The sequence below is a fragment of the Rhinopithecus roxellana genome, chromosome 10, assembly GCF_007565055.1.
Source record: "Rhinopithecus roxellana isolate Shanxi Qingling chromosome 10, ASM756505v1, whole genome shotgun sequence".
NCBI lineage: Eukaryota > Metazoa > Chordata > Mammalia > Primates > Cercopithecidae > Rhinopithecus > Rhinopithecus roxellana.
This window is the reverse complement of record NC_044558.1, coordinates 29,865,824-29,883,670: the sequence shown is the minus strand read 5'-3', so window position 1 is coordinate 29,883,670 and position 17,847 is coordinate 29,865,824. Positions and strand designations below refer to the sequence as shown.

General features: G+C 34.2%; 1 protein-coding gene across 1 annotated transcript in view; it reads right to left on the bottom strand.

Annotated features, from left to right (window-relative positions):
* PTPRQ (protein tyrosine phosphatase receptor type Q) overlaps window positions 1-17,415 on the bottom strand; it is a 220,149-nt gene extending 202,734 nt beyond the window's left edge. The window contains exons 1-6 of the mRNA XM_010383675.2: window positions 17,254-17,415; window positions 16,805-16,913; window positions 15,927-16,153; window positions 10,018-10,087; window positions 7,908-8,107; window positions 6,493-6,742 (exon numbers count right to left, since the gene is read on the bottom strand). Of these exons, the coding sequence (XP_010381977.1) occupies window positions 6,493-6,742; window positions 7,908-8,107; window positions 10,018-10,087; window positions 15,927-16,153; window positions 16,805-16,913; window positions 17,254-17,304 (907 nt within the window). The 5' untranslated portion in view covers window positions 17,305-17,415. The remainder of the gene's footprint in view (window positions 1-6,492; window positions 6,743-7,907; window positions 8,108-10,017; window positions 10,088-15,926; window positions 16,154-16,804; window positions 16,914-17,253) is intronic.
* Window positions 17,416-17,847: the final 432 nt, after the last annotated feature.

Sequence of the window (17,847 nt, the reverse complement as noted above, 5' to 3'; positions counted from 1 at the left end):
AGCAACGGATCAAAGCTGGTCAGAGAATGACTTGGACGAGATGAGAGAAGAAGGCTCCAGTCAATCAAACTTCTCAGAGCTAAAGGAGGAATCACGTACCCAGTGCAAAGAAACTAAAAATCTTGAAAAAAGAGTGGAAGAATTGATAGCTAGAATAATTAATGCAGAGAAGGTCATAAATGAAATGACAGAGATGAAAACCATGACACGAGAAATACGTGACAAATCCACAAGCTTCAGTAACCGACTTGATCAACTGGAAGAAAGAGTATCACCGATTGAGGATCAAATGAATGAAATGAAGCGAGAAGAGAAACCAAAAAAAAAAAGAAGAAAAAGAAATGAACAAAGCCTGCAAGAAGTATGGGATTATGTAAAAAGACCAAATCTACGTCTGATTGGGGTGCCTGAAAGTGAGGGGGAAAATGGAACCAACTTGGAAAACACTTTTCAGGATATCATCCAGGAGAACTTCCCCAACCTAGTAGGGCAGGCCAACATTCAAATTCAGGAAATACAGAGAACACCACAAAGATACTCCTCCAGAAGAGCAACTCCAAGACACATAATTGCCAGATTCACCAAAGTTGAAATGAAGGAAAAAATCTTAAGGGCAGCCAGAGAGAAAGGTCGGGTTACCCACAAAGGGAAGCCCATCAGACTAACAGCAGATCTCTCGGCAGAAACCCTACAAGCCAGAAGAGAGTGGGGGCCAATATTCAACATTCTTAAAGAAAAGAATTTTAACCCCAGAATTTCATATCCAGCCAAACTAAGTTTCATAAGTGAAGGAGAAATAAAATCCTTTACAGATAAGCAAATGCTTAGAGATTTTGTCACCACCAGCCTGCCTTACAAGAGACCCTGAAGGAAGCCCTAAACATGGAAAGGAACAACCGGTACCAGCCATTGCAAAAACATGCCAAAATGTAAAGACCATCGAGGCTAGGAAGAAACTGCATCAACTAACGAGCAAAATAACCAGTTAATATCATAATGGCAGGATAAGTTCACACATAACAATATTAACCTTAAATGTTAATGGACTAAATGCTCCAATTAAAAGACACAGACTGGGAAACTGGATAAAGAGTCAAGACCCATCAGTCTGCTGTATTCAGGAGACCCATCTCACATGCAGAGACATACATAGGCTCAAAATAAAGGGATGGAGGAAGATCTACCAAGCAAATGGAGAACAAAAAAAAGCAGGGATTGCAATCCTTGTCTCTGATAAAACAGACTTCAAACCATCAAAGATCAAAAGAGACAAAGAAGGCCATTACATAATGGTAAAGGGATCAATTCAACAGGAAGAGCTAACTATCCTAAATATATATGCATCCAATACAGGAGCACCCAGATTCATAAAGCAAGTCCTTAGAGACTTACAAAGAGACTTAGACTCCCATACAATAATAATGGGAGACTTCAACACTCCACTGTCAACATTAGACAGATCAACGAGACAGAAAGTTAACAAGGATATCCAGGAATTGAACTCATCTCTGCACCAAGCGGACCTAATAGACATCTATAGAACTCTCCACTCCAAATCAACAGAATATACATTCTTCTCAGCACCACATCGCACTTATTCCAAAATTGACCACATAATTGGAAGTAAAGCACTCCTTAGCAAATGTAAAAGAACAGAAATTATAAAAAACTGTCTCTCAGACCACAGTGCAATCAAACTAGAACTCAGGACTAAGAAACTCAATCAAAACCGCTCAACTACATGGAAACTGAACAACCTGCTCCTGAATGACTACTGGGTACATAACGAAATGAAGGCAGAAATAAAGATGTTCTTTGAAACCAAAGAGAACAAAGATACAACATACCAGAATCTCTGGGACACATTTAAAGCAGTGTATAGAGGGAAATTTATAGCACTAAATGCTCACAAGAGAAAGCTGGAAAGATCTAAAATTGACACTCTAACATCACAATTAAAAGAACTGGAGAAGCAAGAGCAAACACATTCAAAAGCTAGCAGAAGGCAAGAAATAACTAAGATCAGAGCAGAACTGAAGGAGATAGAGACACAAAAAACCCTCCAAAAAATCCATGAATCCAGGAGTTGGTTTTTTGAAAAAATCAACAAAATTGACAGACCGCTAGCAAGACTACTAAAGAAGAAAAGAGAGAAGAATCAAATAGACGCAATAAAAAATGATAAAGGGAATATCACCACGGACCCCACAGAAATACAAACTACCATCAGAGAATACTATAAATACTTCTATGCAAATCAACTTGAAAATCTAGAAGAAATGGATAATTTCCTGGACACTTACACTCTCCCAAGGCTAAACCAGGAAGAAGCTGAATCCCTGAATAGACCAATAACAGGCTCTGAAATTGAGGCAATAATTAATAGCCTACCAACCAAAAAAAGTCCAGGACCAGATGGATTCACAGCTGAATTCTACCAGAGGTACAAGGAGGAGCTGGTACCATTCCTTCTGAAACTATTCCAATCAATTGAAAAAGAGGGAATCCTCCCTAACTCATTTTATGAGGCCAACATCATCCTGATACCAAAGCCTGGCAGAGACACAACAAAAAAAGAAAATTTTAGACCAATATCCCTGATGAACATCGATGTAAAAATCCTCAATAAAATACTGGCAAACCGGATTCAGCAGCACATCAAAAAGCTCATCCACCATGATCAAGTGGGCTTCATCCCTGGGATGCAAGGCTGGTTCAACATTCGCAAATCAATAAACGTAATCCAGCATATAAACAGAACCAAAGACAAGAACCACATGATTATCTCAATAGATGCAGAAAAGGCTTTTGACAAAATTCAACAGCCCTTCATGCTAAAAACACTCAATAAATTCGGTATTGATGGAACGTACCTCAAAATAATAAGAGCTATTTATGACAAACCCACAGCCAATATCATACTGAATGGGCAAAAACTGGAAAAATTCCCTTTGAAAACTGGCACAAGACAGGGATGCCCTCTCTCACCACTCATATTCAACATAGTCTTGGAAGTTCTGGCTAGGGCAATCAGGCAAGAGAAAGAAATAAAGTGTATTCAGTTAGGAAAAGAAGAAGTCGAATTGTCCCTGTTTGCAGATGACATGATTGTATATTTAGAAAACCCCATTGTCTCAGCCCAAAATCTTCTTAAGCTGATAAGCAACTTCAGCAAAGTCTCAGGATAAAAATTAATGTGCAAAAATCACAAGCATTCGTATACACCAGTAACAGACAAACAGAGAGCCAAATCATGAATGAACTTCCATTCACAATTGCTTCAAAGAGAATAAAATGCCTAGGAATCCAACTTACAAGGGATGTTAAGGACCTCTTCAAGTAGAACTACAAACCACTGCTCAGTGAAATCAAAGAGGACACTAACAAATGGAAGAACATACCATGCTCATGGATAGGAAGAATCAATATCGTGAAAATGGCCATACTGCCCAAGGTTATTTATAGATTCAATGCCATCCCCATCAAGCTACCAATGAGTTTCTTCACAGAATTGGAAAAAACGGCTTTAAAGTTCATATGGAACCAAAAAAGAGCCCGCATTGCCAAGACAATTCTAAGTCAAAAGAACAAAGCTGGAGCCGTCACGCTACCTGAATTCAAACTATACTACAAGGCCACAGTAACCAAAACAGCATGGTACTGGTACCAAAACAGAGATATAGACCAATGGAACAGAACAGAGTCCTCAGAAATAATACCATACATCTACAGCCATCTGATCTTTGACAAACCTGAGAGAAACAAGGAATGGGGAAAGGACTCCCTATTTAAAAAATGGTGCTGGGAAAATTGGCTAGCCATAAGTAGAAAGCTGAAACTGGATCCTTTCCTTACTCCTTATACGAAAATTAATTCAAGATGGATTAGAGACTTAAATGTTAGACCTAATACCATAAAAACCCTAGAAGAAAACCTAGGTAGTACCATTCAGGACATAGGCATGGGCAAGGACTTCATGTCTAAAACACCAAAAGCAACGGCAGCAAAAGCCAAAATTGACAAATGGGATCTGATTAAACTAAAGAGCTTCTGCACAGCAAAAGAAACTACCATCAGAGTGAACAGGCAACCTACAGAATGGGAGAAAATTCTTGCAATCTACTCATCTGACAAAGGGCTAATATCCAGAATCTACAAAGAACTCAAACAAATATACAAGAAAAAAACAAACAACCCCATCAAAAAGTGGGCAAAGGATATGAACAGACATTTCTCAAAAGAAGACATTCATACAGCCAACAGACACATGAAAAAATGCTCATCATCACTGGCCATCAGAGAAATGCAAATCAAAACCACAATGAGATACCATCTCACACCAGTTAGAATGGCAATCATTAAAAAGTCAGGCAACAACAGGTGCTGGAGAGGATGTGGAGAAATAGGAACACTTTTAGACTGTTGGTGGGATTGTAAACTAGTTCAACCATTATGGAAAACAGTATGGTCATTCCTCAAGGATCTAGAACTAGAGGTACCATATGACCCAGCCATCCCACTACTGGGTATATACCCAAAGGATTATAAATCATGCTGCTATAAAGACACATGCACACATATGTTTATTGCGGCACTATTCACAATAGCAAAGACTTGGAATCAACCCAAATGTCCATCTGTGACAGACTGGATTAAGAAAATGTGGCACATATACACCATGGGATATTATGCAGCCATAAAAAAGGATGAGTTTGCGTCCTTTGTAGGGACATGGATGCAGCTGGAAACCATCATTCTCAGCAAACTATCGCAAGAACAGAAAACCAAACACCGCATGTTCTCACTCATAGGTGGGAACTGAACAATGAGATCACTTGGACTCGGGAAGGGGAACATCACACACCGGGGCCTATCATGGGGAGGGGGGAGTAGGGAGGGATTGCAGTGGGAGTTATACCTGATATAAATGATGAATTGAGGGGTGCTGATGAGTTGATGGGTGCAGCACTCCAACATGGCACAAGTATACATATGTAACAAACCTACACGTTATGCACATGTACCCTAGAACTTAAAGTATAATAAAAAAAATAATAAAAAAACAATTACTACTTTATTTAATACTGTATATTATTGCACTGTGCCAGTTTCATTCTAATATTCATTGTAATATATTTATTGTCAGTGTTACATTATCTTGAAACATTTATACCTGCATATATATATTGTGTTCCACAAAGTCTGGATATCTGGCTTGATAAACATTTTCTCTCTTATTAAAACAGGTAGAAGTTTCAAGAAAATAAGCCTCAAAAATTAGTAGCAATAATTTTTACTTTTTCTATCAATATTTGTATTTGTTCTAAGAAGAAATTTATACCCTACAGTTGGAGTCTTCAAATGTAACATTGGTAACATATGAAAATAAAAATGACATTTTAAATTACTCTATTTTTCATAGATGTTTATTCTGTCTTTTAATTGAAATAAAACAATTCCAAATATTTTTCAAAACAAAATTATTATCTACCAAATTTCACCTTGTATGACCCTTATGAAATCATTTTTTATTGTATAAAAAGTAAGGAGCATGAAAGAAGAAAATGGTATAATTCAAAGATCGTTATTTAAATCAACAAAAAAAATCAAACTTATATGAAATGAAAAATAATAGAAGCCAACAGCTATGTTATTAGAAAAAAATGCTTTAGTGAAATTACTCTACCAATAATTTTCAATAACCTCAGAAATTGGCAATTACAACCTAATGCCTGATACTACATTATGATATATCTAATATGTCAGCTATATATTATGCATATAATAAATACCTCATGTATTATGGGACTATATTAATATCCATGAAATTTTATAAATATATGAAATATATAAATACATATATTTACATGAATACTGATATAGTACCATAATTAAATGTATGAATACCATACCAAAAATACGTTCTCATAAAATTTAGTAGTAATAATAATATCTAATTATTCTCATTTAATTTTAACACTGGCACCCTAAGGAAGGTACTATTACTGTCTCTATTTTTCAGATGAGGAAACTGAAGTGCAAATGAGATTTAAGTGTGTATATATTTTAGCTACTGCTTGTATCTGATACCAAAATGTTAATCACATGCTCATTCTGCTAGTGCAGGTATTTTCGCTTTTCGTAATGGCAATAACAATGAGAGAAGGTGTAGATGATTATAAATCATTTAGAATGGCAAAGGTGATTACAAAAAAATGCTGAGATTATAAAATGACAAAAGCTTATATGAGGATCAGGGTCAGCAGCTCAAGAATTGTTACTTGTAAATCTTCTTTCTCCTTTTAAATACTTATTTTGTGCTATAATATAAAAGAGTATAGAAATTCGAAGAAACCCCTGATGGGATGCCTGTGGTATATTATTAAGGGAAAAAGTTACTGAAAGCTAAAAATTAAAAAGAAATATGTATATAAATAAAACATTATTCTCTAAATCATTTAAATCTTTTTATCTACAAAAAGTGAACCATACCTGATTCTGGTGTTCTGACAATCGTACTATCAATATAACCTGCTTCAGTTGTAACAGCCGAAACTTCAAAAAGATATGTTGTATAAGGTCTCAAGTGTGTCACTACAAAACTGATAGGCTCTTTCCACACAGAGCTGATCTTATTCTGTGTCAACGTGCTTGATGAATATGTGGTACGCGATGGAGGTGTAACTCTACCAAAGGTTAGAGAAGGGCTGGCTGTACTCCATAAAAAAGATTCACTATTCTCCTAGTAAATAAAACAATATCAATAGAGAAATAACGCTGTATCTCTTGGTGAACATGAGAATAAGAACATGTAATTCATTTCTTTTTCTTTTATGCTATACATACACACACAACATGCAAGTTATGGACAAATTTGCTAGATTTTAATTGTACCCACTTATGTCTGCAGTTTTAGAAGAGAACATATTTATTGTATTGCTTATACCTTAACCTTTATGAATAGAATTTCAAGTGGCTTAAAATAAAGGTAAAACTACAGCAAAATCATTTGTAAGAATTTTTAAGCTTCATGTCAACAGTGTAAGAGCCAAAGAGCTGAAATAATTTTACTCTTGTGTATGTTCAAATGCCACTTTCTTACTGTTAATGATCTTTTTTTCTCATAAGTCCCAAAAAGTACTAGTATGCCACTAGCTCACGTTAGGTGTGTGCATGTATTAGAAATATATTGTAATTTGAAAAAGAAGATTTTTAGACTTTTTAAAGTATTTACAACAAAAATAACTGTTTGTGTTTCCATTAATAATAACACAAAGATTACCAAAATGATTTTAGGAAAAGCATTATTATGCTTATCTTATAATTAAAAATTATGATTCTTATTCTATAATAAAGCATTACTATTATGAGGTTTATCATCAATGACCAGAGTAACAACAAATTATTTGCCCAAGATATGCGCAACAATGACAATCTACCTCTGCAAATTTAACCATGACTATTATGCTACATGTACTCTTCCCTCCTGTCACATGGAAGTAAAATATTTTCTCCAATTGTATCTTATACTTTTCCACTTCAGGGCTTTATAAAGTATCCTCCACCTGGAATGCCACCATCACACAATCTCTATCTGTCCTTGCTCCATGGTGTATCACAAATGTTACTCCTTTCATGAAGTCTTTGCACAATTCCCTAAATGATTTTAATCTCTCACTCTTGAGTTCTCAAACCATTCCTGTATTCTGCCTGAATAAGGCCAATTGTGTAACATGATACTCTAAGTAATCAAATAACTAATAAAACTTTGTGTATAACATGATACCATAACTAATCAAATAACTAGTAAAACTTTGGTAAAAATGTAGTATCTAGATGCTAGAAATGTGAAAATATAAGCTTATCTAAGATTTTTCGAGACATAGAAAGTGTTCTGTGGTACTTACATTGCATTCTGGCAATTTCCCAGTCAAAATGTCCTCTACTCTGATTGAGACATCTTTCACTACTATCCCACTTCTGGCATGCTTGACACTAATCTTGAAGCTGGTAATTTTGCCATTTGGTTGCCGAGGTAAATACCAAATCAGGTTAACTGCTGAAGAGTTGTAGGCCTCAACTGTGAGATTCACCACTTTTCCCGGAGCTGGGGAAGAGAAAGGTTGGGAAGGAAAATACCTTGTTATAAAACTTACAATTACATTTATATAATTTCATGGTACATGAAATTAAATATGTAATACATTGAATAAAATCTATTTGTGTAAGATTTTTATAAATATATTTAACTGAACTTTGCCTAAAATAAAAAAACTGGAGTTGGGGCAAATCAACTTTACTTTAGGATAACTGGGCTAATACATGCATTGACGAAATGTTTCAAATAAATATGAAAAAAATTCAATCAATAGTTATGAACATGCAAATGAGTTGGGATAAATTTCTTATTTCTTTAACTATTTTGGAATAACGTAGTTTCAGTGGATATGAAAAAAGTAGCAAACTGAATCAATTATCTAACCATTTTCACCAAAAAGCACATTTCTGGAATGTTTATAAATGTCTAGTGCCTAATATCAAGTGGATACCCTCCAATTGGTTGTGATTATTGTATTTTAAATTTTCAAAATCAGGTTTCTTCATAATTTCATTATGCTTTTCTATCAATTATTAATTAAATAGAGTAATAACAATAATAATCTAAGTTCTATTTGAGTTGGCATGAAGCCAATATGAAGCTAGAATTAGGAGAAATTATTTCCATTAACCTCATGGTAAAGTATGTAAAACTGATAGAGTAAAAAACCAAGATCCTTCAGAATATAAAACAAACACGACAAGTCACTTTTGAAAGAAATCAAAATGAAACAAAATGTCTGAGATTTTAAAAAAAAGTGATAATAAAGATGCCCAGTATTAAGATGCCAAATAACTAAAGTTTGGATTTACATTGTACAAAAGAATGCTAGAATATAATTTATAAATAATAGCCACATGAATTACATAGGAAAGTTAGATCTTTGGAAGGAGGTCTATATTCATATAAGTTAGGAATTAAGGGACTTTAGAACAGTTGCATTCTAATAAAAATAAAATACTATGCAGCAATTATTGGGAATAATGTTGGACAGGATGTTAACAATGAGGGTGAGAGTCAGAATACACTTTGATGATTGTGCTGGTAAGATTTACTGATAGATTATATGTGTACTGCGAGAGAAAAGAGCCACAGGTGACATCAAGATTTTTCCTCTATGCCCCTGGAAGAATGGAGGAATTTTTTGTGTGTGTGGTGGGGAGGCGAGGGGGGAGTCTTACTGCATGGCCCAGGCTGGAGTGCAGTGGCGCTGTGGCGCGATCTTGGCTCACTGCAAGCTCCGCCCCCGGGTTCACGCCATTCTCCTGCCTCAGACTCTCGAGTAGCTGGTACTACAAGTGCACACCACCACGCCCAGCTAATTTTTGTATTTTTAGTAGAGACGGGGTTTCACCATGTTAGCCAGGATGATCTTGATCTTCTGACCTCGTGAGCTGCCCACCTCAGCCTCCCAAAGAATGGAGGTATCTTAAATTGGTTTGGTAATGGCTGCATGTTACAGAATAATATAATGACTATTAAAATCCACGTTTCCAAAAGTCTTATAACCTGCTTATGACTTAATGTTAAAAAGAAAAGTCAGAATATAAACTTGCATACATAGCACAAACTTTTCATTAATGTATAGTCATATAATATATCTTAATGGGGGGAATAGACAAGCCAGAAATGCATCAAAATGATAAAAGAGTTTTTTACATGATAAGTCTGTGGATAATTTTCATTTTTTATTCTTGTTTTTTCAAAGTTTTGTAAGATAACAATTACTACTCGTATAATCAGAAAGAATAATATATATTTTAATGAATAAATTAGCTATCTGAAAGAACTCTAAAACTGAGTGGCCATGCTACTGAGAATTGTATGTATTTTACTGTCAGCTTTTATTTATATTCTTTATTATTTTAAATTACAAACTCATGACTAAATCAATTTAAAATAAATGACAGGAAAATTACCACTTTCTGCAGTTTGGAAGAGAAATGGATCACTAAACACTCCAATGCCAGCACTGTTTTCAGCAGCAACCTAGAACAGACCAAAAGGATTGTGTTCAAACATTTTACTCCCTGAAAAAACAGAATCTAAAATTAAAAAAAAAAAATTGACTTATCCGTAAGATAAATGCCAAATATACTTTTTTAATACTCTCAAGGAAGAAGGTAAAGATGAAGATATCTATATAATCAACATATAAAGTATTACTGTCAAAATTTTATAGATGAGAAAACTGGCTGAGAGAGGTCAAATACCTTGCCCAAGGTTACACAGGAATAAATGGTAGAGCAAGAATCCAGCAGCTGTTGGGTTTATTTTGAAAGCTCAGTATTTCTCTACTATATCCACTACATAAAATACACTACAATTATTTCTGTAACAAATGCAAGAGACCATGTACATGGTACCTTAATTTAGAGTTCACAATCTAATCAGGCAAATAAACACTCAAAAAACTGTTTTAAAAATAAGTAGGTTTAATTAATAATTTAAGAATTCTAGAATTTTAAAGATAAAAAAGTTGATTTAAATAATCTCTTCCAACAGATAAGAATAGAAAGAGAAAATGTCATTAACGAGAATAAGACTCAAGCTTTTGCAAATGCCATGACTGGAATCATAACCTTGTTTTAACTGTAGTTCTACCAATTCCCAGATAGTAGCTTTGAGTAATTTACCTAACGTTGTAAGTAACATTTTTCTTGTCTTTAAAATGGGAATAACAATGTATCTATGTTGTAGGATTGTGCTGAGGACTAAATGAACTAGCACATGTAAAATACTTAACAGGATTTTTTCCATAACATTACTTATACTAAAGACATCAAATTTACCATGCCAAATACCCTTTGGAATTCTGCAATGGCTAACATTTATTTGAACAGAGTAAAGGTCACAAGAATGATGTATAAAGTGTGAGATGAAACGGAGAGTAAGGGCTTCCCAATAGATCTTAAATAAGAGAATTCAAAGGAATAAAAATTCAAACTCCATAAAAATAGATCTAAGCAGAACTAGGCTGACTAAATCACCTTCCTATGAGCAATAGTTTCTTATAGCACATTAAAAATTTTTAATTATCCCCAATAGCATATATTGACATGTTAATTAACATGTTAATTAATCTGAACGTGTGTATGTTGACAGAAAATACCTATATTATATAATACTCAGATTAGAAAAAGGTTGCCTATTCTTTAAACTATGTTTTCTTCATAAAATAGTCATCACAAATCTTTTATTTTGACTTCTACATAGGTAAGAACTTTATTTTTTTTCTTTTCTCACTGTGGGAATCATACTATTAGTATTTGCTTTCCAGTTCTGATCGTGTTCTTTAATTCAGCAAATAGGCATACTTCCAGTAAGAAAAAACTTCCTGGCAAAATTTCTCCCAATATTTCTTATCCTCTAGGAAGAGCGTCTCATTTATATCAAATCACATATTTACACAGGTTTTATATATTTCCTTCTCTATATTTAATTATTTTCAAGGCTCAAAGAAGATATTGATGTTATATTGAGGGAGGATTTAGAAGATATCTTTACTCTTTATTATCCTTTGGAAATGTCATACATATCCCTTAACTGGAAGCATTTTCCTGTGGTCTAATTTAGCACTGCTTTTTATAAGCTCATCTTTCTGTAGCATTCAAGTAAGACGATGTTAAATTTCGCATATTAACTGTGTAAAGGACGGCTGGGCCTGGTGGCTCACGCCTGTAATCCCAACACTTTGGGAGACAGAGGTGGGCGGATCACAAGGTCAGGAGATCCAGACCATTCTGGCTAACACGGTGAAACCTCGTCACTACTAAAAAAAATACAAAAAAAATTAGCCAGGAGAGGTAGCGGGCGCCTGTAATCCCAGTCACTCAGGAGGCTGAGGCAGGAGAATGGCATGAACCCGGGAGGCGGAGCTTGCAGTGAGCCGAGATACACCACTGCACTGCAGCCTGGGCGACAGAGCGAGACTCCGTCTCAAAAACAAACAAACAAACAAAACAAAACAAAACAAAAACCTCAACTATGTGAAGGACTAAACATTTTTTATAAATGCAAGAGATAGTAAATGTTCAACAAATATTTGTTGAAAGTAACTACATTGAGTTCATGATTCTTAGCAAAAGTGGCTCTTTAGAAATGTTCAAACCAATATCCAAAATGTCAACAACAGACATGTAAATACAACAAGGTTGGAAGAAAAATGAAAAGCTAACTATAAGTTTTATTTAAAAATGAAATATTTCAGTTGTAAAGGCTAAATTATTTAATTTAAACTTGATTTATTTTTGAAAAATGTCACTAAGCTAAAGTTTTTTTAAATAATTAACCAAAGTTATCTATTTCATAAAGTATAAAAGATACTTTATAAAGACACTTTATAAAGTATAGTGTGCAAAGATAACAAAAGCTATCTGTTTTTCTGTTCGTTTTGTTTTGTTTGGCGGCATTTTGTTCTTGTTGTCCAGGCTGGAGTGCAATGACACGATCTCAGCTCACTGCAACTCTGCCTCCCGGGTTCAAGTGATTCTCCTGCCTCAGTCTCCCGAATAGCTGGGATTATAGGCACTCGCCACCATACCCGGCTAATTTTTTGTATTTTGAGTAGAGATGGGATTTCACCATATTGGCCAGGCTGATCTTGAACTCCTCAGGTGATCGGCCCGCCTTGGCCTCCCAAAGTGCTAGGATTACACGCATGAGGCACTGCACCCGGCCGAAGTTATCTGTTTTTAAAAGCTTTAGCTTACTGATTTTTTGGAAAATAAAATAAGTTTAAATTAAATAATTTAGCCTTTATAAGTTTTGTAAGTACAAATATTCTACCTTTTTATTAAACTTAAAGATTTTTTCTTCAATATTTTTCTCCCAACCCTGTTAGCCATATGATTATCTCAACAGATGCAGGAAAAGCGTTTGATAAAATTCGATATCCCTTCATGATAAAAACCCTCAACAAAGTAGGCATCAAAGGAACATATGTCAAAATAATAAGAGCCATATACGACAAACCCACAGTCAACATGAATGGAGAAAAGTTGAAAGCATTCCCCCTAAGAAATGGAAGAAAAGTAGGATGTTTACCCTCACCTCTCCTATTGAACACTCCTACTGGAAGGCCTAGCCAGAACAATCAAGCAAGAGAAAGAAATAAAAGGCATCCATATTGGAAAACAGGAAGCCATACTATCTTTGTTCACTGATGACATAATTGTATATCTAGAAAACTCTAATGACTACTCCAAAATAATAATCCCAGACTTGATGAACGACTTCAATAAAGTTTTGGGATACAAATTCAGTGTGCAAAAATAAGTAGAATTTCTATACATCAATAACATTCAGGCTGAGAATGAAATCAATAATTCAATCCCATCTACAATAGCCACAAAAAAATAAAATAGCTAGGAATACATTTTACAAAGGAGGTGAAAATCTTTACAAGGAGAACTACAAAACATTCATGAAATAAATTAGAGGTGACACAAACAAGTGGAAAAACATACCATGCTCATGGATTGGAAGAATCACCATATCATACCGCCCAAAGAAATCTACAGATTCAACACAGTTCTTATGAAATTAGCAACGTCATTTTTCACAGAATTAGAACAGCAATCCTAAAGTTCATATGAAACCAAACAAGAGCCCAAATAGTGAAAGAAATCCTAAGCAAAAAGAACAAATCTGGAGGCATCACATTACTTGACTTCAAATTATACTACAAAGCTATAGTAACTAAAATAGCACAGTACTGACACAAAAATACACATATACATTAGTGCAAGAGAATATAAACCCCAGAAATAAAGCCACATACCTACAACCAACTGATTTTTGACAAAGTTGACAAAAATAAACAATGGGGAAAGGATATTCTGCTCAATAAATGGTGCTGGGGAAACTAGCTGGCCATATCCAAAAGAATGAAACTGGATCCTCAGCTCTCACCATATACAAAAATTAACACATTCTGGATTAAGGACTTAAATATAAAACCTGAAACTATAAAAATCCTAGTAATAAAAACTAGGTAAAACTCTTCTGGATATTGGACTAGGCAAATAATTTATGACTGAGACATCAAAAGTGAATGCAATAAAAACTAAAATGGACTTAAATAGGACTGAATTAAACTAAAAAGTTTCTGCACAGCAAAGGAAATAACAGGGTAAACAGACAACCTACAGAACAGGAGAAAATATTTGCAAATTATGCTTCCAACAAAGGACAGATATCCAGAATCTACAAGGAATGTAAGCAATAAAACAAGGAGAAAAACTCCATTAAGAAGTGGACAAAAAACATAGACATTTCTCAAAAGAAGACATACAAGTGGCCAATAAGTGTATAAAAAATGCTCAACATTAGGAATTATCAAAGAAATGTAAATTAAAACCACAATGAAACATCATCTTATACCAGTCAGAATAGCTATTATTAAAAAGTCAAAAAAACAGATGGCAGTTTGGATGCAGAGAAAAGGGAACCCTAATACACTGTTGCTAGAAATGTAACCTCTATGAGAAACAGTATGGAGATTTCTCAAAGACCTAAAAATGGATCTACTGCATTCAACCCAGCAATCTCACTACTATGTATCTATCCAGAGGAAAAGAAATCATTGTATCACAAAGACACCATCACTCATGTTTATCATAGTATTATTCACAATAGCAAGGTCATGGAATCAACCTAAGTATCTATCAATGGTTGATTGGGTAAAAAAAAAATGTGGTATACATACACCATGAAATACTATGCAGGCATAAAAAATTAAAATCATGTTCTTTGCAGCAACATGGATGGAGCTGGAGAACATATCGTAAGTGAAATAACTCAAAAATAGAAAGTCAAATACCGCACTTTCTCACTTACAAGTGGGAGCCATGAGTACCCATGGGCATAACAATGGAAATAGTAAACACAGGATTTCAAAAATGGAAAGGGTAGGAGAGGGTGAGGATTGAAAAATTACCTATTGGGTACAATGTTTACTATTTGAGTGACAGGTATACTAGAAGCCCAAACCCCACCATGACACAATATACCCACGTAACAAACCTGCGCACATGCGCCCTGAGTCAAAAACAATTTTAAAAAACAGACATTTCTTTGGATTCTAAATTTTATATATAGATCAAGGCCATGTTCTTAGACCACAATATCTCAAAACCTGGCAAAATTATTTTTACTAAGTTTGGTTTTATTATTTTACCCTTAGCTGTTATGGAAAGAAGTTTACAAAATCCAGTCCTGCAGCTATTAATCCTTCAACGAAGACTTTCTCTCCAATCTAAAGCATCAAAAAACAAACAAACAAACAAACAAACAAAAAACAGAAAACAAAAACTTGAGCTCCCCTATGCAACTATTATACAATTTTCATACATTAATTGTATAACAGATTTATTGCCCTTTTTACTTTGGTTTCTGGGAAATTGGAGAATAAAATTTGTAAGTCAATTTTTAATAACTGTATAACGTCCTATGGTTTACATACCTGCATTCAAACTACCCTGGCCTCTTGTTTGCATTTAACTTTTCCTTCTTTAACTTTACATAATTTTTATTTTCTAGAGTATTGTATTATATTCATACATGTATATAAATATATGCAAAAATATTCATAGAAAAAATGAAATAGGTAATATACAAATATGTATAACAATTGAAATGAAAAGAGACGATAACATTTTACCAATTGTTAAAATCCCAGGTGGGTGTGAGGCCATGATTCTGAACATTGTTTGTCAGTCATGGACTGTATTCAGCTGTAAAGGCTTGACAAAGTGGGAAAAACCTACTACACTTTTAAAATGAATGAAATGTTTGAACACTAAGTAGTCATATACAAAATAATTACCTTAATTTCATATGTTGTTCCAGGATTAAGATTAGTAAGAAGAACTTCCAGACTGTCTGGCTTTGCTCTGACTTGTGTATATACTGTTTGCATCCATGGACAAACTTCCTTATATTTGACAATGTAAGATATAATCCTTCCATTTGGGTTAGGTGGTGTATTCCAAGACAGAAGAATCCCAGCAGATCCAACTCTTTCCCCGGCTAGGAAGACTGCAGGCCCCGGTTCTATTTTTAAAAAACTCACTTTGTTAAAAGGTCAAATAATTATTGCATTTTCACAAAAACACATAATAACAGTATTTACAAATGTAAAATTTGAAATTTCCGAAGAGCAATATAAGTTTATACTCCCGACAGCTCTGTTACTATTTAAAAAAAAAAGAATACTATGGGGAATACCAAACACATTATTTTATAAGAATGTGAAAAATGGAATGCTACTAAATACTACATGCCAAATATACTTTTGATGCCAAATCATTTTTAAAAGAAAATCACTTAATGCAAGGCTTACACAGAAAAACTAAGAAAACAAGAAACAGTCTTACAAACGGAATAATCCTTCCTGAGCAAATGTAGCCAGTTTATTTTCATGGTTCTGTATTATTTAAATGTTAGCATTAACAGTCTCTCTGCTCTATTTCACAAACAAGTATAGAGTAATTATCTTTGCACTTTGAAAGTAAAGGAAGCTGAAGAAACAGCAGAATGCAGCTTCTAAGCAGATCACTTTCTTAAGTTTCCATTTTGTCTTAATTATTCTACACTGTTTTCATGAATTTAATGTACATGCTGCCAATATAAGTATTTCCATCCAGTAGAATTATACTGACTCCATATACTTTACCTACAAAGTAATTTAAAACATATACTCACTTGTTACATTTGTTGTCATTGTTCTACTAACAGGTGAGCTGTATGTTGTAAAAATTGAAGAGATGGTTGTATCGTACCTAGTACCAGGAACAACATTGGAAACATCAACCTAGAACACCACAAACAAATGTTGCATTAAAATTCTTTCTAGAAAGCAAGAAAGCTAAAATAAATATATCACTATAACAAAAATTAACACTTCCCTATATAACTCTGCACTGTTTATAACATCACAATAAGTTCCATACTATTGTAAAATACAGATTTGTTATATAACTTTTTACCAAATAACTTTAAAATAAAAACTTATAAAACATACTGTGTTATCACAGCCTAAGTTAGCATTTCTATCTATCCTACTTCACTGTCACAAGGAACAACTATTCAAGTCTTGAGAAATCTACAGCCAATGGCTTAGCCCTTGCTTTTAAAGAGTGTATACAAAATACCTGTGTCTCTGAAGTCCCAATAAAAAGTAAAATAAAAATAAGAAAATCCATCTTTATCACATTTTTCAGGCAGTAGAATCACATTGATGGCTCTAGAGAGAAATGTTGCCTGCATTAATGATTTAAAGACAGATCCTTCTGGCAAGTACACAATTAATGAGCCTGTATTACTCAATAGCTCTGCCTTTCTTTGTTAAACTATTCATGAACCCTTGGATGACTGGCTGTAGGTTCAGGGTGAACTTAAAAAAGAAAAAAAAAAGCAGCATCGATGTTGCTAAGGTAACAGTCCACCGATGCTGAAACTTACACTCATCAGTTTGACATCAACGTTTTTGTCTTCAACTTATGCTTTCAAAAATCCAACCAGGAGTAAGTGTTTGTGGTAGATAGGTTTCATAAAATAAAGAACTTTCCTATTAGGAGCAAAATATAAATACAAGTAGACTCAGCAAGTACAATAATGAAAACTATACCTGATATTCTCCACCTCCAAGATCTCTGATAGTAACAAAGCCACTGTCAGAAACAAGATCCACTTGATACCTTTCCACATGACCAGAGGGTAAACTCCAGTGCAGAGAAAAGGAATGT